We start from the raw sequence: 22590 nt of genomic DNA on the forward strand, positions 1-22590 counted from the left end.
ACTCTTTGGGTGTTAATCACATAGCGATGTGAACTAGATTACTGACTCTAGTAAACCCTTTGGGTGTTGATCACATATCGATGTGAACTATGGGTGTTAATCACATGGTGATGTGAACTATTGCTGTTAAATCACATGGCGATGTGAACTAGATTATTGACTCTAGTGCAAGTGGGAGACTGAAGGAAATATGCCCTAGAGGCAATAATAAAGTTATTATTTATTTCCTTATATCATGATAAATGTTTATTATTCATGCTAGAATTGTATTAACCGGAAACATAATACTTGTGTGAATACATAGACAAACAAAGTGTCACTAGTATGCCTTTACTTGACTAGCTCGTTAATCGAAGATGGTTATGTTTCCTAACCATAAACAAAAGAGTTGTTATTTGATTAACGGGATCACATCATTAGGAGAATGATGTGATTGACATGACCCATTCCATTAGCTTAGCACCCGATCGTTTAGTATGTTGCTATTGCTTTCTTCATGACTTATACATGTTCCTATGACTATGAGATTATGCAACTTCCGTTTGCCGGAGGAACACTTTGTGTGCTACCAAACGTCACAACGTAACTGGGTGATTATAAAGGAGCTCTATAGGTGTCTCCAAAGATAAATGTTGGGTTGGCGTATTTCGAGATTAGGATTTGTCACTCCGATTGTCGGAGAGGTATCTCTGGGCCCTCTCGGTAATGCACATCACTTAAGCCTTGCAAGAATTGCAACTAATGAGTTAGTTGCGGGATGATGTATTACAGAACGAGTAAAGAGACTTGCCGGTAATGAGATTGAACTAGGTATTTGGAATACCGATGATCGAATCTCGGGCAAGTAACATACCGATGACAAAGGGAACAACGTATGTTGTTATGCGGTCTGACCGATAAAGATCTTCGTAGAATATGTAGGAGCCAATATGAGCATCCAGGTTCCGCTATTGGTTATTGACCGGAGACATGTCTCGGTCATGTCTACATTGTTCTCGAACCCGTAGGGTCCGCACGCTTAAGGTTACGATGACAGTTATATTATGAGTTTATGCATTTTGATGTACCGAAGTTTGTTCGGAGTCCCGTATGTGATCACAGACATGACGAGGAGTCTCGAAATGGTCGAGACATAAAGATTGATATATTGAAAGCCTATGTTTGGATATCGGAAGTGTTCCGGGTGAAATCGGGATTTTACCGGAGTACCGGGAGGTTACCGGAACCCCCCGGGAGCTATATGGGCCATGATGGGCTTTAGTGGAAAAGAGAAGAGGCAGCCCTACATGGGCCGCGCGCCCCTCCCCTCCCTTGGTCCAAATAGGACAAGGAGAGGGGGCCGGCCCCTCTCTTTCTATTCCCCCCTCCGCGAATCCTATTCCAACTAGGATTGGGTGGGGGGGAATCCTACTCCCAGAGGGAGTAGGACTCTCCTGGCGCGCCTCTCCATGGCCGGCCGTACCCCCTCCCTTAGTCCTTTATATACGGAGGCAGGGGCACCCCAGAAACACACAAGTTGATCCACGTGATCATATTCTTAGCCGTGTGCGGTGCCCCCTTCCACCATAATCCTCGATAATATTGTAGCGGAGTTTAGGCGAAGCCCTGCTGCAGTAGTTCATCAAGATCGTCACCACGCCGTCGTGCTGACGGAACTCTTCCCCGACACTTTGCTGGATCGGAGTTCGGGGATCGTCATCGAGCCGAACGTGTGCTAAAACTCGGAGGTGCCGTAGTTTCGGTGCTTGATCGGTCGGGCTGTGAAGACGTACGACTACATCAACCAAACGCTTCCGTTGTCGATCTACTAGGTATGTAGATCACACTCTCCCCTCTCGTTGCTATGCATCACCATGATCTTGCGTGTGCGTAGGAATTTTTTTGAAATTACTACGTTACCCAACATCGGCTCCTGCCACCTGCTCACTATCCGGAGGACCTGCAGGATCTTAGAGCATCTCTAACAGATTTCTTATATCGCAGATCTGTAAAGTAAGTTTACAGTTCGTGGAATGCTTTGGATACAAACCGAAAACAGCCGCGGCAGAACAGAAACTGAAAATGAAACTGTAAATTTTGAAATCAGAACTTCCCGAGAGAAATCAAATGACTTCAGTATAACTAGTAGCATTCATAGTGTTTGATCATCATGCATATTTCATACATAGCCTATTTGTATAAAATAGATCGGAGGAGCAGTGGCCACCGTAAACCCTACTGCCAAAATTTGCCTCACTGGAGCCATCCGGGTGCGGCGGTGCCGCTACGGCGGCGGAGGAGCTCAGTCATTGTCGGAGGAGGAGACGAGGTTGACGTACATGTCGTCCCGCGCCTTGGCTTCGCGGTACCATGCCTCCAAATTGTTGTCGACATCTTGCGCCTTTGCGACCCCCTGCTCGAGGAGGACTACGTCGAGGTCGGCTTCCAATCGACGGCGTTGCTCCGCCTCCTCCTCCCGCGCACTGCGCGTGACGATGGCCCGCTCAAAGATGTTCGCCTCCGCCGGGGGAAGGAAATCCTCCGGCCTGATGACACCACCGCCCCGCCGCACCGGCTCCGCCTCGAGCTCCCTCTTCACCGCACGGAGCGGCGGGAGCTCCTCCGGCTCCCTTTTCACCGGCATGAGGAGCGGCGTACGGGAGCTCGACCCCTCGGCGGAGCTGCCCGCGCCGAAGGACAGACGTTTCTGCCTGCGGTCGTACTTCTTCGTCTCACGGCGGCGGCTCTAGGCCGCGGTTCGTGTACTTTCGGGCGGCTCGCTTCCTCACACCGTCGGCTTTGACACACTGCTGCCGCTCGAGGTCGTCGCTACCGCTGGAGCTGCGTCCCGAGCTCCACATCCCGCGCCACATGGTGGAGTGCGGCGGCAGATTGGAGTCATCGGCGACAAGAAATCGAGAAGGGGAGGGGGATTGCGGCGGCACGGGGGTAGGGTTTGGCCCCGTATACTCGTCGCGAATCCGTAGATATACTGCCCGAGGGGGTGATTTTTCAGGCTACTGTAAAAACATTTATGGGCCGGGCGACTATACGGGCTCTGGTCTAGCCTAAAAAAGGGCCAAGCCCGGACTTTTACAATTTGCACGTTTTTAAGAAGTCTGTTAGAGATGATCTTACTTTGTCCACTGACCCACAAAAAACGTATGGCATTAACATGTTTTTAGGGAATCAGGCCATGAAATAAGTATTTTAAGGGTCAATGCACAACATAATAAGATCTCTACGGGATGGGGGGGCTGCTGATGAGGCATTTATTTCTCAAAATAGGGAGACGTAGATAAACTAGTACTTTTCTTTTTTTTGCTCTCTTTGTTTTTATTTAGTCCACGTACTAGCTTTGGTCAAAGTAAAGCTTTATGAACTTTGATAAAATTTATAAATCACATCATATAAATTTGTTATGGTAAATATTTTTTTTATAAACTTGATCAAACATTATGAAGTTTAACTTCAGTCAAATGTAATATGCAAAGTAAATAAAAACAGAGTGAGTACTACGATTCGTCATAGTTAGTTCTAGTGCCAGTAGTTCTAAAAAAAGTCTACGGCCAGTAGTACATCAAATGATGAACTGCCACAGCGGCCCACAGACACTAGCCACTATGTTATTAGAATCAGGTACGACTAGGTTGCCACGCCCTCAAAGAAGAAGAAAAACCAGAGGCTCAGCACACAGAAATCAAACGAGTACAGATAAACCTTCACCAAATGCAGCTAACTAATGAGCAACATCAAAGGACGCCGACGCCTTGTCTGTTACCAATCGGCAGGGACACGAGCCGGCCCGACGTTTCGATCCCATCGTCTGTTACCGCCATGTCCATCTTGGAACGAGTGGTCTACCCAGAGACGATATTATCCGTTTCTGTCGCGTTCCATGTTGCCACTAATCGTTCAAGTTGCCACGCGTCATCGTCTACCGGATGCCCCTAGAAACCACTAGTGGCGTTTTCTTCGCTGGAAAAGAATCTAGTACTGTACAAATGAAGTGTGTACCATAGCGTAAAAAGAAAGATAAGTATGTACCACAAGATTCGCGCTCAAAGCAGCGCCTTACGCTATATCCCCATACAACAAGCACGCACCTCTTCATTCTCTAGCTCCCTTGCATATCACTGCGGCCATGGCGGTGCAATATTTCCAAGATTATTTCCGATTCTCACTCACGGCCAACACAAATTAATGGTTACATTCGAAGGGAGACTGGAGAATCGGAATACAGTTGAGAGGATACATCATCTTCTGGAAAATCTCGGTCGCCTTCGGGTAATGAGGGAAGCACCGCTCTCCATGTACCTGCCAGTTCTTGCCTCGTCTTCGTCTTCACTCGACTCGTCGGACCTCCACCTTGACCCGCCTTGGCCGGCTGCTCCTTCACCAACTGGGGGTTTCTTGCCCAAGCTTCAAACAACAGAGAAAGAAGAACACTTCAGTGTTAATTACTGTGCCCACCACAAGGTTCAAGTCTTTCAAGTAACCACCGGTGAAGGCAACCTTACAACAAATGATAGACCGCACCAGTCCAGGCCACAATCCATTACAACCATTAGAACTATGAATCTACATTATGATTTACATCGATTCCACCCAACTTCTGCGCTAGGGCCTATTTGGTTCACTGCAAACTTTGACTCAGCATGTTCGACAGTTTGAAGTTTAATGATGCGATCTGATTCAAGCCACGGCTGTGGCGAGTTCTACCCTTTACCCCCCCGGCCCCCGCGGTGATATTCATTTGTTAGCCAACTTCTGCAAAAAAAGTAAAGTGTGGCAAAGTATGGCAAGTGACCAAACAAAGCCCTTACTCTTCCTATGTACAGTAAAACTTATTTCTTTTAAATCAGGCCAGCACTACATTGTCTGCCTGAAAAATTTCAGCGGTTATCTACCAGGTATGATGTAGTCCCTCCGTTCACAAAAATGTTTATATATTTTCAATATGGACTACATATGGATTGAAATGAGTGAACAAACACAGTAAAACATGTCTACACACATCCAATTCAGAAAAAAAAAGTTAGAACATCTTATATTTGTGAACGGAAGGGGTACCAAACTGGCCACCTTGACAGAAGGGACAGACCTATTACAGCCAGCAACAAAGATCAATACCACACCAGGAAACAGCAGTCAGCCCCAGGATAGTTAAAAGTAAAACTGTACAGATATTTTAAATTTAAAATCAAATGGACAAACAGTAAAACTGGCACTACCCAACACATAATGTTGTGAACTTAAAATTTCATACAGAACTTCTCGGAGAAAAGCATTCTCCGAACCAACCATGGGCCATGCTTTTTTTTTTCTGAATCTGCTCAATTGACCAACCAGGGTTACCCAATAAAGTACCAGTTACTCTAAACCCTTGGCCTATGGGACTATGCTTTTAAATCGTATCAACCCTCAGAAATTACCGTGAAAATTGTCAAAAGGTAGTAACTAAATAAGCAACATCAAGTAAAACAATAAACATATTGCAACTGTACACAACAAAGATTACCTCAAAACGTTCGGTGTCATTAGAACTTTTGTCTTCTCCATATGATTCTCACGACGAAATCCAGCACTATCAGATACCTTTGTTTGGCCATTTTGACCAGCCCCAGTCCCACTTAAGATGAAAGGCTTCTCAGCACGTACACCAAAGTCAAACTCTCCCTTTCTGACAGAATCTTTTCCTTGAAAGAAAGTGTTTTTGTTACGCTCAGTCCTCACCAAACTTGTTCCGTTGGTTTTCTTAGGTGTATCGCCAGCACCCAAGTTGAAATACATAGGAATTGAATCATGACCAGCAGGTTTGGTTCCTTCTTTAAAACCTGGCTCTCCTTTCATAAAGCTGAGTTCTCTTGTCCCCTTTAAATATGGATTCTCACCATTTTGACCCAGAGAGGGGAATATACCCCCTGCAGTGGATCTCATATTGGATGCAGGTGTCGCTGGAGGAACTGGCCTACATTGGAGGATAGATGGAACCTTTCTGCCAAACTCTGAACGGACACTACCGATAAGAGCACCAGAATCAGTCAGCCCATGGATATTCCTGGAGTGGAGAGGGTTTGATTTATTCTGAAGAGCAGGGGTGAAGGACGAGCTCAATCCAATGGTCAGACTGGCTGATTTGACAACAGGATTAACAGGAGAAGACGTTTGCATGGTTCGGATGGCAAATTGACTTTGGTCCCCGCTGCTGATGGACCTCATATCCTCCCTCTGGACCTCAGGAAGCATTTCAAGGCATTTAACCTGTAAAGAGACATACAACATACTGAAGTGTTGTGTATGCATCTAAAGAATTCATGCAGTGCAGCAGATTATGTCTTGAAGAAAATAGGCATCTTTCATTCATCCAAAATTAAATTATATACTTGCTCTATTCAACAATACATAACACTTGTGACTTTGGCACGGTCTTCAGCATGTAACTTTTGTAATAAATATGTTGGCATGAAATAGCTATATCATAAAATACTTTTCATAACAAATGTGTTGATACTATTTTGACATAATCAATCTAGGTCAGAGATGTTTCATAGTACACCTTTTAAAATGCTATGTATTTACAGATGTAGGCGGTAGCGTGTTAGTAACAGTATGTCATGTTTGGAGGTTCACAGAGTGGTCCAGCAGAGTCATAACGAGCTCCAACAGTTCCTAATTATGTTTAATAAGAATATTTTCATAACCAATCTAGTAACAACATGTGCACATGCCAATTCCAAATACTACCTCCGTCCTGGTTTATTAGTCCCCTTCATATTTTGTGTCCAATTTTGACTAGAGCTTTAACTAACAAAATATTAATGCATGTCACCAAAAATTATATCATTGGATTCGTATTTGAACATAGTTTCCAATTATAATATTTTTTATGACATGCATTAACATTGTGTTAGTTAAATTTAAGGTCGAATTTTGGCATAGAATATGAAGGGGGACAATAAACCAGGATGGAGGTAGTAGTTTCCAGTACATTGGCTATCAAGCTTCTAATAGGACACACATTCTAAAACGACATCTGAAAAGAATATAGGAGTAGTCATTAAATCAAGTTCAGCAACTGCGACGCATATATTACAAAGAGAATAAATCAAAAAGCATTTTCCTGATAGAATAAAGCATAATAAAAACAAGACATGAATGCCGAGACAAAACCAAAGTATGGAAGTACTTACCACCAAACCTTCTCTCCACCGAGCAATTGTGCTGATTTTGGATGCAACCTCTTCACTGGCAGTTTCCAGTGTGTTTTGCTCGAAGTTCTGAAGACTACGATGGACATCATATGCTTCCAAGTACCGATAACGCTAAAAGAGCAACCAGAAAAAAAATACAGAAAGTCCTCTGCTAATTAGCTACTGATATGTTTCCTTATGATGAAAAGTTGAAAATATGTGCATATGTCAGTAGCCCATGGTAGTATTTCAAACTAAACTGACAATAGCACTATTTAATTCTCCATTAGTCCAAATTCAACTAGACTACAATAATTAGAAGTGTAGTGTAAATTTGGTAACTAACAGTCCAGCCAAATGCAACATACAAAAATCTCAAGGGTAGCGCCATCTACAGAGACCATAACATCAAAATCATATATGAGTTTAACAAAGTAAAAGTTGCTTTTAGGCACCAAGTGAAAATATCCATGAAGCATTATAACAACACATGTATGAAGCAAGAAAAGTATCCTACAGACAAGAGACAACGTGGGGACGAACTTCCCATTTATCATTTCTTCTAACAGTAACATCAAACACCACTGATTAATCTCTTCTCATTATATTTTCTATAAATATACATAGTATCTCTTTGCTACCTTGATTTATGTACATTAATAATAAGAAATAAGAAAACCTACATGCAAGGATGGATGCTTGAATTTACGGTTTAGGTACTTCCGTATCTCAGAACATTCTTACAAAATTCATTGATTCACTATGTTGGAACAAGTGCACCAGCCAAAAATTCAGCAAAAATACAATGCATTGTGCACTGTTCAAGAAAGACAGGTGGTTCTACCAGCGATGTTCTAAAAAATAACTAGAATCTTTTGTGTGCTTTTTCAGGGCACAGTGATCACACTTCCGCATGATTTAATGCAGGTGCACTATTCTTATATGAATATTTTCATATTTTGAGAAATTTTCGATAGGCACAAGTAACTAAAAAATAAAGTAGCACCCACCCTTGCATGTACAATATCCAATCTCTAATAGTAGTATACATGAACTTCTGTGTTCATGAAAAAATGCTGCACTAGCTAGGCTTAACCGCTTTGGATTCTAACTGTTATATGTATCTGTTCCATGTCTGAAAGATGTGCATGGCTATTAATATATGAAGTAGCATGTGAGTAAACAGAAGAGATTTAATGAAATTTCATTACACTAGAATTTCATAAACCTACAGTATCATTTCCTCGTGACCCTGAATCCCTGATGACCTTAGTACACTGAAATGACAAAATGAATATGCAAGCATACAGAAAATTTACCTGGAGGTAGAAAACAACAAGCAGACTACCACATGGCCCTGTGGGCGCCTCACGAGCAGAATCAAAGAGGGACTTGTGAAGATATTTCTCTTCCTCAGAATCCCAAGGCAGATCAATTATTCTATCAACAATATTTCGTTCAATGCAGATCTCACAAAACTCAACCATCATCACCTCAACATGATGCATCACATCTGCTGGTCTTTGCTCTTTTATCCTAGAGCAGTAGCTCCTATGGAACATAAATGCTTCTGTTACTTGGCCATATTCAATTCTTACACGGATTGCAGTCACTGCCTCACTAAGACATAACAGTCCATCTTTCTCAATGTTTGCAGTAGCGGAGAAGCTATCACACCCTGTGCACTTCAACACAACCAGTGCCACATCAGGTTTCTGACGTTCAAGAAGAACTTGTGCTATCTTTGGATGTGTTTCCTTGCTAGAAATCTTTGGAAGAAGAGAGCATGCCTCCTGCACAAAGAGTAGATGTGCATCACAATGGAAGTTAATTGACTACAAGAACAGTATTTACTGAATAAGCATTTTCACCATATACAAGTAGAACTCAAGCTCCGATGTCACTAGCACCATAAATGGGGAAAGGGGGACTTCACTAGAATTCATAGAACAAATGCTTGTTTTAAGCAAATTGCTAGTGAATATGCAGGTTTAGTATATACAAGTAGAACTCAAGCTCTGATGTCACTCACACCATAAAAGGGGAAAGGGACACTTCAATGGAATTCATAAAATAAATTATAGTTTTAACCCTTAAGCAGCATATATTGGAAATAACAATTCAGTGGAGGGCAAGTAAAAGGCAGAAACTAAAGGGACAGTTTCAACACAATACACATCTCCATTTACATGCTTATTCAGTATGGTAACAATATAAATTCTGTATGAGTAGCTAAATTAATAGGGGGTGCAAAACTGGTTCCAAGGGATTCAACCCCACATAGCTTGAAGTTCAAATGTATTTTGTACAAATAAGCAAGTTTTGTTTCAAGGGATTACAGTCCAAAAATGAGTGCAAAACTGTACAGGACTTGCAGAAAACAAACCCTAACAGCTGAACTACTGAAAGCACTCTCCCTCTCCTTTTCAAAATATTGTCCTCCAAAGCAACTGAACAGAACAATAAAATAAAGATATGATGAGAAACAGTTCTACTTTACTTCAGCACCCAAAGACTAGGCAGCCCAACCACCCCAAAAGGGTCTTTCTACAATTAGTAAGCTTGAAGCAATTGTGACCATATAATGTGAATAGCTTTGATAAATATGAAAGACAGGAAATTCAAAAAGCGGTGCAGATCACTCAAAAAAATGTCAAAACTCAACTTCACAGGCAAAATAGGAAAATATAATTAACCATTTGACTTGGACAAAGAAAACATTTAATGAATCAGATATATGCACGACCCATGCACCATAGCTAAGAACATCATGTCGAGAAAAGACAGGTGTTAATCAGTTACCTCCAGAGCCTGTGAAGAGTGGTCGTCCAAAAGACAGAATACTAGGCATTCGAGCAACGTTCTACAGGAGATCCCAAATGTAGCACCAAAATCATCCACCAGATACCTCCATTCTGAATCTGGTCTGGTCCAATGCCGATCAAATATGTAGTATAAGAACTAAAGAATGTCAAGGAAACCGAAAAAGTAGCATGTTTCAATGTTTGTGAGTAGCATTGTAATGTTGAATTCACTATCAGATAACAAAAAAAAAAGGATACAATTGCTTGCTTTGCAATCACCATGTCAGATCCTCCGTGAAGAAACAGTACATCAACTGCCTCACGCAAGTTTTTAAATGGGTAACTATTGACACTAAACTGATCAATTGTACAAGAGAACTCAGATGCTGATTGTTCATTCTGCAAACAGGTGATTTCCGCTCCTTCCTCATTATCCCTATAACTTAGTTGACACCCAAGGTTTTGTAGTGCCTGCTCGATGAAAAGTATACCCTGGTTGACTTCGTTGTGACCTGATGATTTATCAGAGAATTCAGGCCATTGTCGTTCTTCTGCAGACTTTTTCCTGTTAACCACATCAGCGCTCCAAGTAGCAAAACTAGCATGGCGCGAGCAAACTTTCTCAAGAAATTCATGCCTGGTGCACCATATCATGGCTTCCAAATGCTGTAGGAAAAACTCCAAAATTAACACTTCAGGAAGAAATAATGATGGTGTAAGACATCTGATTACTTTTCTTCTAAAGCATTTCAGTGAAAAACAAGTTATGGTCAACATAAATGAACAAGATAGAGAAACAAAAAGGGAAAGACAAGATAAAGAGGGATAAACGTAGTTGTAGTTGTCCATATTCCAGTCTAACTTGAGCTATGTATCCAAATCAATTCAAATAACTCCATGAATAGAAAGTAAGCTGCTGAATGAATCTACGGCCCAGTTCTTTTGCCAGAATCTGGGGATTCTCCCAGAATCCGACCCCTACCCAGCTTCTCCCAGAATCCTATCTAGTTAGGGTCTAACTAGATAGGATTGTAACACAAATGGGGCTCAAAGATTCTGGATTGTAAAACAAATGGGGCTCAAAGATTTTGGGAGAAGCTGGGTAGGGGTCGGATTCTGGCAAAAGAACTGGGCCTACACCTCCTAGCATAATCATCTTATAGCAAAACCCAACTACCATGCTTAGCAGAACTTAAAAGCCCTAATAGCCATGGATTTCAGAATTAAGACCTGCTTTGCCTTCATTGTGTTCTCGATGAGACGATGCAGGTCATTTACATGAACTGCCTCTCTGAAAGATGCGATCATAGCTTCAACAACAGTGGATATCCCTGACAGCTGCACTGCAAACTTTTGCATCTGGGATAACTTAGACTTCATCGTCTCTAGTCCAGATCTATCTAAAGACATGGTTAAGGTGTTATTAACAATATAACCTTGCCTCTCCCTCAACATGCATGGCTGTGCTTGAGTGAAGAGATGAAAGGCTAGTAAAAATATATATAAATTATGTAACTGGAACTAGAATTAGTTAAACATTGGTGGATACAAATTGTGCCTATCTCTGATATGAGTGACTTAACAGCCCTCTTGCACCAGTCCTTGATGACCACCTCGTCCAAAAGAAAAGCCAGAAGTGGATCACTTGACACAGCATTCTCATCCAAACAAACATCTGTTATATCTGATCTAAATGTCAAGGTAACAGAAGGAAAAAAAGAGGACACTATGTAAACAATTAAGATGAAACTGTGTCTATCAGCCTAAAGCAAAAGTAACCTTCTAAAGAGGATACAGTGGCAAATCAGGGAAACTAGATTATTCTGAAGCGCAACATCAAACAAGGAATGCAACCGCTGGACGTCCATGTTAACAGGATCACCATGGCCTTCCTTTTCCTGAAACCTTTCATCATGCTGCTTAGAGATAAGGCCGACCTCCAAGCACTTGTGGTAAAGGCGGAGCCGCACTCTTTTTCCATTATCAGGTATTGGACTTCTGCAAATTGGGCAGACATCACATCTCTGGCTACACTCGGCACATAACGAGGCATGCCCACATGAGTTAAGCACATGCTGCACATAGCGGCCGCAGCTACTCAAGTCCCTAGTTGCACGGCAGTGCTCGATTCTAGCCTCCTTGCTCAGCTCAATGAGATCAATGGACGCCAATTGCTCCAAAGCATTCTGCCAACATAAATTTAATTTTTCAGCAACTAGGCACAACATTTTACCACACAGGAATGTACTTCTATTAAATAAACCCTATGTGCTGAGCTCGTTTAAAAGACAAACATATAAATAAGTAAAACTTGGTATTTGTAGCCATTTAATTAATTGGCACCATACGAATTACTAGATGAGCATTATGAAAACATAAGAAACAGAAATAAAATGTTGAAGTCACATGCGCACCCAAACAGTTAAAGCACCTAGCAGCTTGACATGCGAATTGGATCATGTGCGATTATGTATCCGCAACAAATAAAAACTATCCCTTCAACTGAAAGACACTCACGGCGACTCAAACAAGTCATTCACTTGGTAACAACTAGTCATGCAGAAATTAAGCTTAGCAGATTGTGTAGCTATGACGTTAGATAACCATGTGAATGCTACAAGGGATGTGCTCTGCACTGCTAGCAATATATTCATATGTTTACAGCTGACTCCGTACCAAATCGGCCCATTTCAAGTGTTACCCTCTTGTACTACTAACTGGTAACTACATTTACCAACCAAGGACGATGACAACATGCTTGGGCGGTGACCACAACCTTTTACTGTTGACCAATCCAGCGCCCTGGCAGATGAGCCGAACCGAAACCGACATCTGCAGACGGTAGCTATTCTACCATGGGGCAGGGTTCAGATACGGGCGCTAACGGCTGGCTCGAAGCTGTAGGTGACCAAATTCCACGAGCGATGGGGGGTTGCTACAGAAGCACGGACCTGGACGGCGTCGCTGCCGTACTTGGGAGGGTGCCTCGGCGACGAAGGGAGAGCCTCCATCCGCAAACCCTCTCCAGCACCCACGGCTTGCTACCGCATCAACCGTGGCTCCGGGCGGCGCGGCTTGCGGGGGAGCGGGTGGGAGCCCCGGCGAGGGAGATGGTGGAGCCGGGAAGGGAGAGGCGCGGCGGCGGTGCGGCCGGTCCGGGGGGAGGCGGCTGGCAACAGTGGCGGAGCTAAGCAATCTGTCAAAGGCGAGCTAGGGCACGGAGTCGCCGTCTCGCGGTCTCGACCAGACGAACAGGCATTTCGCGAGCAACTGGATCGGCTCCTGCGCTCCAGCCCGATCAGGTCCGCGGGATGCCCTCGTCGCCCCTGGCCTGCTTGCTGTTTCTTTTCTTTTTGAGGGAGCTGGCCGGCCCAAGCGATAGGGAGCGGCCTAGCTGGCCCATTTCATTTTCCCGAGACCTGCTCGATCATTTGCCCTACGTATATCCACGAAAAAAAAAGAAATTGCCCTACCTTCTATCACTGGGAGGTGGACCCGAGCCTTTTTTCATTAAAAAAAGGTAGACCCCAGCCGGTCAGAGCGGTGGCAGAGAAGACGCCATGACACACACCGACCGAACCCGACAAAGTATCCTATTGAAAGTTTGAAATTCAGTTTCAAGAGAGCTAATCCAAACCGGAGCTAGAAAGGAAGCGAAGCTTGGCGTGAACCTAGGGAAGCACAAAGGTGATTCAAACGGATTGCCGTAACTAAAAGTAGTGAGACTAAAACTTACTAACCTCATCCATGTTTGAATCCAAATACTAATAAAGAGACTAAAATCAAATTAATGAGCATTTATTATCTTCTAAACCCTTCAATCCAGAACTCGCTTGTGTCAAAGGAGAGGAGTTAAATGAGGACAAAGAGGACTAATACACATTTTAATAGAGGTACCCTGACTAAAACATTTTAGTCTCAAGACTAGTTTTAGCCTCTTTTTAGTCAGGGGTGCTTGGAACTTTAGCATCTTGAAGAGACTATTTTTAGTCAGACTAAAATAAGTCCCTTGGATCCAAGCACCCTCCAAGTACAGAAATGTTTAAACATTGGGATAACCGTACATGGTAGGAAGGCGATATATTCAAAATGTAGCAATTAATGAGCATTCAGCAAAAGTTGGCCAAACAATCTTCAACATCGTCAATCAAATGGTTCCAAATTAATTTCCTTTCACAAGGAACGCACTTAAGTAACACAAGCTTACACACAGAATGGTTTCAGCAGTAGTCATCCCTGCTTTACTGCCCAGGAGCAAGGGCAATCAACTACAAGAAATACATGTTTATTTTTCACAAGTATCCGTAAATCATGGGCGTTTTCCCCGTCTGCTGTTTTTACTTGTACAATAAGGTTTACTTGTCCTCTGGTGCAGGTGTGGGTTCAGGTGCAGCAACAGTAGTAGCGAAATTACTGAGGCCCAACTTAAACATGTCGAGATTCAATCCGTTGTTTACCAGAACACTTGTAACTCCCATTTTCGATACCTGAAAGCAAGGCGTACATAAATTAGTTAATCATTTGTAAAAAAACTATTTACACCTGCATAATAATCACAGACTGGAATATCACACCGAAGGACCATTAGCTAGAACCAAACAATAAAAGGAGCATAAAAATCTGGCGCAGGACTAAGATACAAAGGTTCAAATCAAGGAACCGGTCTTACTGAATGAAAACATTGTTCAAGGAAAACCAGCCACAGTAAGATAGGGAGCTTCCAGAAGATGAGTGTGGGAGAGATGTCTCCCTTGGAAGAAAGAACCAACACAGTTTCAGCTTAAATGCCTATGTAATCTTAAAGCTAGATCACATGACTTCTTTTGAAGCATACCTCCCACTAGAGGCCCCATATAAACTGAAATTTTGAAAAACAGCAGTTGACCCTTGGGGCATTTTTTTTTGGCGAAAGTATTCTTGTATTACTCAGAAACTCAGATTGGGGCATGCAGTTACAAGATGAAACCATAATAATCTATTTTACCAAACAAGCTTCAGCTAGACTGTGCCTGAAAACAACGAGAAAAACTGATAAAGCTTACTGAAAATATTTATTCTACAAACTAAGGTTGTGTTCAGATTGGGGCATGCAGTTACAAGATGAAACCATAATAATCTATTTTACCAAACAAGCTTCAGCTAGACTGTGCCTGAAAACAACGAGAAAAACTGATAAAGCTTACTGAAAATATTTATTCTACAAACTAAGGTTGTGTTCGGCATTGAGATGGATTCTCACAATCCTGTTTGTCCCACCCACTCTTCCCTATTTTAGTGTTTGTATATATTTGTATGACCCACTTCACTTTTGTGGCTAATTTTCCAAAGTAAATTATAAAATAAGCACCACAAAACACAGTTCAGCAACCACAGCTGAGCCTAAGAGCAATGGTAAGACAAAACCACAATAACCTAGCCTCTGAAACCAGACAGCATAAGAAGAACTTTGAACCTTGTAGCAAATATTAAATCAACAGACTAAGAGCCAACAATATATATGCACCACAAATTTGATGCAAAACCTGGCAAGTTGAATAAAACTCCACTGGAGACCACATACTGAATATTCTGTATTAAGACGTTCAACATTTTTCGATAGTACTTGTGGATAAAGATGACTGCACTAAGAATTAGGACATTACCGATTGAATATTCCTGTCCTCGTCGTCAAAGAACAGCATGGACTTGTACGGAACCCCAGTTTTTCTGTGGATCTTTTGGAAATGCTCCGTCTTGTGAGTCCAGCTGGAGAATATTTCCTTCATACAGACCAAGAGTCCAAGAGTAAGCAATACGTCCAGTTTTTGTTACAAAAATGTGCACATGCTTAACTAGGATATTATGAGTTGAAGACAGAGGTGTATACCATGCATTGTCATAGATGATCACACATCAGAGCAGTGGCGGAGTGTGAACACTAAAGGGGGGGGGGGGGGGGGCTAAACGGCAGCACACGGCAAGATCAGCTAGGGAGATTAGAGTGGCCAGGTAACTTAAAGTGAGTTTAGCAATAGGATTAGCATCTCTTTGCATCAGATTCTTTTGGAAGGGGCGCAGGACCCAGGATTGTCCCGTCGACGCTCCGCCTCTGCATCAGAGATATTTCAAGTGATGTTTTTTCCAGGACTTCGCACAGAACAGAGCATGAATAATTCCATGCAGTGCTCTTCTACAGGATTAATAAGATGTGGTGTTTATTGTGTACTAAGTCTAAAGTTAAGATGTTAACAAAATTCTATTGGCATGTCAACTTTCTCGATCAACATACCTTAAATCTGTACGCAATTTCTATCTATATTCCGTTAGCCTTTCAGTGACAATGAGACATGTTTATTGCATACTAAGCTTAAGATGAAATAACAAGATCAGCATCCAACATTCTCAAGGGCCTGCCCATTTTTGATTCTGCTCCCATTCAGCTCAAGGCTTTCATGGTCAAATCAAAGGAATGAAAACATCCACGCGTAAGTATCCGTTTCGAATGTGCTCCATGCTTGGTGCATCGAAGAACCATTTTGCACGCATGCACATGCCTAATTTTAGCTACTTTTACATCACTAGGCTGATTGCTAACAAGCTGACTGAATTCCGGTGCGCTGAGGATGTACTAAAACCAGCTGCAGGGCGAGGTTTACCTGTGCGACGAACATGGGCTGGAGCTCGAGCTTGTCAATGAAGACCCTGGCGATATCGGAGGTGGGCGAGCGCGACGCAATGGCCATGTCGACCCCCTTCTCCTTGAGCGCGCACATGATGCCCTTGGCGTGGCGGTACAGGCTGGGCGACTCCCTCTTGGAGCGGCACTCGCTGGTGAATGAAAAGCGTCAAATCACCGGCGGAACCCAGCGGAATCGGGGCCGAGGAGCGAGGCGTACCAGTAGAAGGGCCACAGGGTGTAGTCGAGGTCGAAGACGACGAGGCGGGGGAGCACCTGGAACAGGCCCAGGATCTGCAGCGCCTCCGCCTTCACGCGCTCGTCGCCCATCCCGGAAGGCCGGACCCCTCCTCCTCTCCTCGCTGCTGCTGCGGCGGCCGTGGCGGAGATTGCTCGCCGGCGGCAGGGAGGGATTGGTCGCCCGGTTCAACGGCGTTCGGCTGGGGCAGGTTTTTTTTTTTTTTTTGAGGCAAAGCTGGGGCAGGTAAAAAGAAAGGATATGCCGACGACGAGATCAAAACGCGTGGAGGAGGATGGTGGTGAAAAGGCCAGACGACCAGGCCCATCCCGTCCTGGTGTTCTCTACTGGGCCGGTCCAATCAAGCGGGCCGGGCTCTTCGTGTTCCTCGCCGTGTCCGGGCCGGTCAGGCCCGCACCACTCGGGCTCTCTCTTCTCTCTCCATAACACCAGACCGGGAGGGGTTCTGCTCCCCAACCGGCGCCACCGAAACCCCTTGACGGCCGGACCACCGCTGCCGCTGCCGCCCGTCGCCGCGCCCCTCCTCGGCGTCCTCCGGAGGACGCCATAGTATTGCGGCATCCCCTCCACACCCGCTTCCATCAAGCGGTGTTCACCAGCAGGGGGGAGGGGGGCTCGATTCGGCTGCTGGGAGCGGAGGTAGGAGCGGCCAAGATGTCGGATTTCCAGACCTCCACGCACCGGGAGCGGTGGATCTTCCAGCCGCAGGACCTGGTAGCCCTCCCTCTCCGATCCATTCTCTCTTCTTCCCTGCTTGGTGCCCAGGGTTTGCTTTGGCCTGGGACGGCTAGCCTATACTATAGCATCCTCTGGACATCACATGGTAATGGCATGCTGATGCCGTTGATTCTGCTTTGCAGGTGAATAAATGGACGACGGCGAACCGGCGTTCAGCGGAGATCCTCGCCCAGGTTGGCTTCTCCCGACGCCATTGCATTCCTTCACTTGTTTATTTAGCTTATGTGTGGCTGCTCATTGTTTTTGTTCCCTTTGTTTAAATTTGTGAAGTATGGGACGACGAGATTGAAGGTGGACCCTGTTGATGGCTCAATATCGAACCCTGAACCTCTGCCCGATCATGGTACACGCCATTTGATGGTTTCTGCTGCCTATATGTTTCTATGAGTAGGCATGAGCTTGAGAAGCGATGTCTATGCACTGATTTCACTTAAAAGTTTGGTTCTTTCATAGTTGTGCTTGTTTCCTTGTTGGCCAGTGTTAATAGTAAGTTTTTGCAGAGTTTGTTCGACTACTCGCATTTAGATGTATTATTATAGTGTTAAACTACTGTTTTGAATTCAGTTGTTGGGAGCTCGAGCGTGAAGCCTCTATCCTGCGAAGAGGAGCAAGTGATGCGGATATTTTACGAGCAAAAGATTCAAGAAGTGTGCAGAGCATTCAAATTCCCCCACAAAATTCAGGTAAAGCATTCCTCTTCCAAGGTACCGTGCCTTTGCTAACTTAGTGATTGAATGCTAACAGTCAGTTGTTGCTTTGCAGGCTACAGCGATAATATATTTCAAGAGATTCTATCTACAGTGGTCTGTAATGGAGCACCACCCAAAGCATATTATGTAAGCAATGGTGATAACATGAATAATTTTGTGGTTAGGAACACATAAAATCCTGGTCTATGAATACTCAGCTAAGATTTACTTCCCTCTCAAACGTAGCTGGAAAACTAGGCAAACGAATGGGACCCTTCATACTTCTGTGCAAAGTGAATATGTATATCCTAATCAAAAATAAAAGTATAAGTGTCTGTAGCGTCTTATATTCCTATCAATGTTATTTCCTGACCCTGTTAGTATTTGCCAGTGGCCAAGTTAATCAATTTTGTTTTCACAGGTTAACCTGTGTATATGCTTCTTGCAAAGTGGAAGAAAATCACGTTTCTGCTGAGGAACTTGGCAAAGGGATTCAGCAGGACCACCAGATTATTCTAAATAATGAGATGATTGTTCTGAAAGTATGCCATTTCCATATTCAAGTTTTATAGCACCTCCAAGCAAACAGAATGTGACACTGAATTTCTTGCTTTCTTGCAGTCTTTAGATTTTGATTTGATCGTTTATGCTCCATATCGTTCTATCGAAGGATTTATTGATGACATGGATGTAAGTTCCGTGTGAACATTCCATTATATTCAGCATATAAGTCCATCATAATTTAGCTTATCCTATGGCTGCATTGGCTAATGACATTCTTTTTTTTTGTTCTATGAAGGATTTTTGTAGGGCAGGTAATGGTGCACATCAACGGTTGAAGGTCATACATTCCTTTCACCCTTTTGCCATACTGTTCAAGAACACATTAATAAAATGTTTACTGTGTTAGCCTTTTCTGACATGTGTACGTAAATATATGTTCTATATTTTACTCGATGTTTCCTGACAATCATTTACATAGCCATAGTATTTTATGAATGGCAGTCACAAATTCTATGTCCTAATCATTGAGAAAATAATGTGAGTTCATGATAGAAGTCTGGTTTGGTTAACCCTAAACTTGTAGATGAAGGTAAACTGTGAATGCTGGGGGTTTTACTAATTGATAATACCAAGATCTTAGCATAAACTTATGAGTTAAGCATTAGTTTAAATACTTTGATATCAGAATAAGGAAAAGAATGAACTATTATCTACAACCTTGGGTTTCCTAGGTGACCGTCAAAACATTGATAGAATAATGCATGAATGTTAGTTCTGAAAATTGAGTTGGTGCCACATTTGCTTTTGGAATTGCATCAACAGAAGGATACAGAAAACATGAACCATCAAGTCTTATCGATTTACTATATCACACTATGGCTAGTGCTGAACATTAACTTTCTTCACTTCTTTCTACTAGATAGTAAGACACGTCATACACCAATTCGCCACATAAGCAAATAAGGCAAATAAATATTGTGAACTAATTTGTGTGACTTTCTCAAACAATAACTAAAGCATCCATTGCCAAATTTATAAAACCAGTTTATAATGTAAAAGAAGCTCTTTCACCTTATTTCTTACATGGAAGGAAAGAAAGGTAATATGAATAACAAAACATGCAAGCTTTGTGACTGCCCTGCTTATGCATCAGATGTTTGTATTGTAGGATTTGCATCAAACTGCGAATTCTGAGGTTGACACAATGATGTTGACTGATGCACCTCTTCTCTATACTCCTGGACAGGTAGTCTTAAACTATAAATACTATGGTTAATCTTCAGTTAGTGTGCTACTCCAGTACATCACTGTCATTTTCATAATTTTCTTGGTTAATGTTCATCGATTAAGAAAGCTTAATCCTCAGCGTCAAGCTTAGGGTATTCAAACCCCAGAGTTTCAACCAATTTCTTATGTGATCTGATTGGATAGTGTGTTCCATTTTTTACAGTTGGCTTTGGCTGCTCTGTACAAGTCCAACAGTGCACTCAGTGTCCTCGATTTTGAAAGGTCGTAAACTTATCTTTGTTTATTATGACCTTAATTTGTCAGAACTCCGTGTTTCACGATGCAATATTTTATCTTACATTTACTCATTGTTGATCTTGCTAAATTCATTGATTGTTTGCAGATACTTGGAAAGTGTTTTTTCAAGGCAACACTTTGATTGTCCAGTCGAACAATTTATTCAGATAATCAGTTCAATCAATCACCTGGTAAGAATGTTTACCTGGCTTGGCACAAATACAGTTTATAACACAATCATGTAAACTCCCACCAATAGTTGTTCTTGAACTGTGTGTTTCATTTCACCGCTTGAACACTTTGTGTTAACAAAAAAGGATTAACCAAGGTGGTGCGTGGTTGAACATATGCCACTCTTTAGGAGGGTATTTAAACATTGATGCCCTTATCAGTACCTTTGGCGTTGCCTCTATTATCTGTGTATGTATATATGCAGGTTAGCCAGCTTCAACTACCTGGCACGAAAGAAATGAGGCATGCTGATCGCAAGCTGAAGCATTGTTTGGATCCAAGCTCAAGCTCTCATGATGAGTAAGCTCTCTCAACTCCACAAGCCTGCATGCCCTCAATGATTGTTTGTACCGTCATGTACTCATGCTTGCTATCTGAAAACTTCTACAGCCACAAGAAGAAAGAGAAGAAGTCAAAGCACAAATCGAAAAGGACTGCCAGTGATGCCCAGCTGTAAGTACCTTGCACACCAACACGTGTGTTTGACGATGTTCTTTCCAGTTCTTGCATCTGAACTTATGCCCCGCATAATCCTTCTCCGCAGCAACAGCTAGAAATCGTGCGGTTGGGCAGCCATGCCGTGTAGGAACTAGCTCTGGAAAGTGTGGTGGTAAGGACTTGTACCGTGCTCCGTGTGTTAGCCACTTTATCATGCAACCAAAATTAACGTATGAAGTATTTTTTGTCTACTCAGGCTCTCCGGTTGATGAGGTTTCGATTCCAACTTTCTCCAGCCATCAGATTGGTGATGCTCAGCTGATCTCCTCACCAGCCCAAGTCTTGGCCAAGGACAGGCAGTTTTCAGATGAGGCGTCCTTTAGGCCCTTGCACGTCCTGCGCCAGCGAGTGCTGTGCATTTTGTAACTCAATAATAATTTTATTAGAGCGGCTTAAATCTTGGGCGCGAGGGGAGAGAAACTTCGAGATGTAAACCATTGGATGCTATTTTGTTGTAACTTTATTTTATTAGAGTGACATAGGATAACTCCAACATTTCGTCTGCTCGCTTTCGTTTGGCATTTTGCCATTTTGTTCGTTTCCTGGTGGCGCAAATCCAACCCCCCCCCCCCCTCCCCACCAACACACACACCAAAAAAAAAAGAATTGGGTCGGGTTTGTGTCCTCAGAGCAACTTCAATGGGGCGACCCAAACGGACATGGATTTTGTTCACTTTTTGTCCGTTTGGGTCGCCCGTCCGCCTAGAGGATATGACATGCATGACGACTGCTCCCAACTCACAGACGCAAAAGCGGACATGCACCTCTGCTCCCAGTCGCTCCTCTACTCCTCGCCGGCAGGCACCTCTGCTCCCAGTCGCTCGCCCTCCCCTCCTCGCCGCCGGGCACCTCCCCGTGACGCCCCTCTGCTCCTCGTCGTGGTGCCCCACTGCTTCCAGCCGCGTCGCTCCCTCTGATCCCCGTCGTGTCGCCGCTGCTTCCAGCCGCGTCGCTCCCTACCCCCCCTCGCGCCGCCGCAGGATCTTGCCGGTGCTGAAGTCGAGAGCTCACTCCGCGCAGGCCGGGGCTCTGGAGGTCCCCCGCCGAGCGCTTCTTCCTCTGGATCGGCGGCGGGCACCTCTCGCATCGTCCCTCCGCTCCTCCTCGCCGGCGGGCACCTCTCGCATCGTCCCTCCGCTCCTCCTCGCCGGCGGACACCCCATCACGCCCTCCGCCCCTCGTCGCGCCGCCCCTACGCTGCCCTCGCGCCGCCGCAGGATCTTGCCGGCGCTGAAGTCGGGGGCTCGCTCCGCCGCGGGCTGCAGCACCTCCCCCCATGAGCTCCAGCGCCAGCGCCAGCTGCTCCGCCGCGGTAGGTGGCGGCCTGCGCTGGTGGCCTCGCTCCTCGTTGCAGCGGTTGTGGAGGTAGATGGGCCTCGACGCCGGCGAGGGGTGGGACGACGCGTGTGGGTGGCGCTGGATTAGGTGGGGACGTGCTGTGTCACTGATACGTGGGTCCAGGGGCGGACACGAGAGGGCAGCAGCGGACGAGAGCGGACGACAAGAGCGCTCGTTT

At 44.1% G+C, this 22590-nt stretch overlaps 3 protein-coding genes across 4 annotated transcripts; 1 reads left to right on the forward strand and 2 right to left on the reverse strand.

Moving 5' to 3' along the window:
* Positions 1–3991: 3991 nt before the first annotated feature.
* Positions 3992–13274, reverse strand: HOS1 (ubiquitin-protein ligase). The gene is made up of 10 exons (XM_048713570.2): positions 12928–13274; positions 11772–12162; positions 11526–11660; positions 11207–11376; positions 10235–10642; positions 9975–10133; positions 8492–8965; positions 7173–7304; positions 5501–6243; positions 3992–4401 (listed from the first exon to the last, which is right to left on the reverse strand). Exons 1-10 carry the CDS (start codon positions 12985–12987, stop codon positions 4236–4238), a joined length of 2838 nt encoding a protein of 945 aa, XP_048569527.2. The 5' UTR covers positions 12988–13274; the 3' UTR covers positions 3992–4235.
* An 842-nt stretch (positions 13275–14116) lies between these two features.
* Positions 14117–17134, reverse strand: LOC125550546 (Haloacid dehalogenase-like hydrolase (HAD) superfamily protein). The gene is made up of 4 exons (XM_048713569.2): positions 16852–17134; positions 16612–16783; positions 15619–15735; positions 14117–14463 (listed from the first exon to the last, which is right to left on the reverse strand). The coding sequence occupies exons 1-4, from the start codon at positions 16959–16961 to the stop codon at positions 14332–14334; spliced, it is 531 nt and encodes a 176-aa protein (XP_048569526.1). The 5' UTR covers positions 16962–17134; the 3' UTR covers positions 14117–14331.
* A 162-nt stretch (positions 17135–17296) lies between these two features.
* CYCH;1 (cyclin H;1) lies at positions 17297–21577 on the forward strand. 2 transcript variants are annotated; one of them, XR_015600254.1, is made up of 15 exons: positions 17301–17604; positions 17751–17801; positions 17899–17971; positions 18193–18311; positions 18391–18464; positions 18739–18859; positions 18939–19007; positions 19117–19158; positions 19990–20067; positions 20272–20330; positions 20452–20536; positions 20782–20876; positions 20967–21029; positions 21121–21186; positions 21271–21577. XR_015600254.1 is itself a non-coding variant. In XM_087517723.1 (13 exons), exons 1-13 carry the CDS (start codon positions 17545–17547, stop codon positions 21031–21033), a joined length of 993 nt encoding a protein of 330 aa, XP_087373849.1. In that variant the 5' UTR covers positions 17297–17544. The 2 variants fall into 2 exon arrangements, 1 of the variants encoding a protein (XP_087373849.1); XM_087517723.1 differs by lacking the exons at positions 21121–21186; positions 21271–21577 and having other exon boundaries at positions 17297–17604; positions 20967–21033.
* The last annotated feature ends 1013 nt before the right edge of the window (positions 21578–22590 follow it).

The sequence above is a fragment of the Triticum urartu genome, chromosome 4A (assembly GCF_056163025.1).
Source record: "Triticum urartu cultivar PI428250 chromosome 4A, HENAU_Tu73, whole genome shotgun sequence".
NCBI lineage: Eukaryota > Viridiplantae > Streptophyta > Magnoliopsida > Poales > Poaceae > Triticum > Triticum urartu.

Excerpts from the sequence above, each read along its gene's own strand:
- HOS1 (XM_048713570.2), bottom strand. The coding sequence starts at position 12,987 with ATGGAGGCTCTCCCTTCGTCGCCGAGGCACCCTCCCAAGTACGGCAGC. Across the intron at positions 11,661-11,771 it reads AGTTTCCCTGATTTGCCACT|ATATAACAGATGTTTGTTTG; the intron begins GTATCCTCTTTA and ends CATTTAGATCAG. Across the intron at positions 7,305-8,491 it reads TTGTTGTTTTCTACCTCCAG|CGTTATCGGTACTTGGAAGC; the intron begins GTAAATTTTCTG and ends TTGCTCTTTTAG.
- LOC125550546 (XM_048713569.2), bottom strand. The coding sequence starts at position 16,961 with ATGGGCGACGAGCGCGTGAAGGCGGAGGCGCTGCAGATCCTGGGCCTG. Across the intron at positions 15,736-16,611 it reads AGCCCATGTTCGTCGCACAG|GAAATATTCTCCAGCTGGAC; the intron begins GTAAACCTCGCC and ends GTCTGTATGAAG. Across the intron at positions 14,464-15,618 it reads AGGACAGGAATATTCAATCG|GTATCGAAAATGGGAGTTAC; the intron begins GTAATGTCCTAA and ends CCTTGCTTTCAG.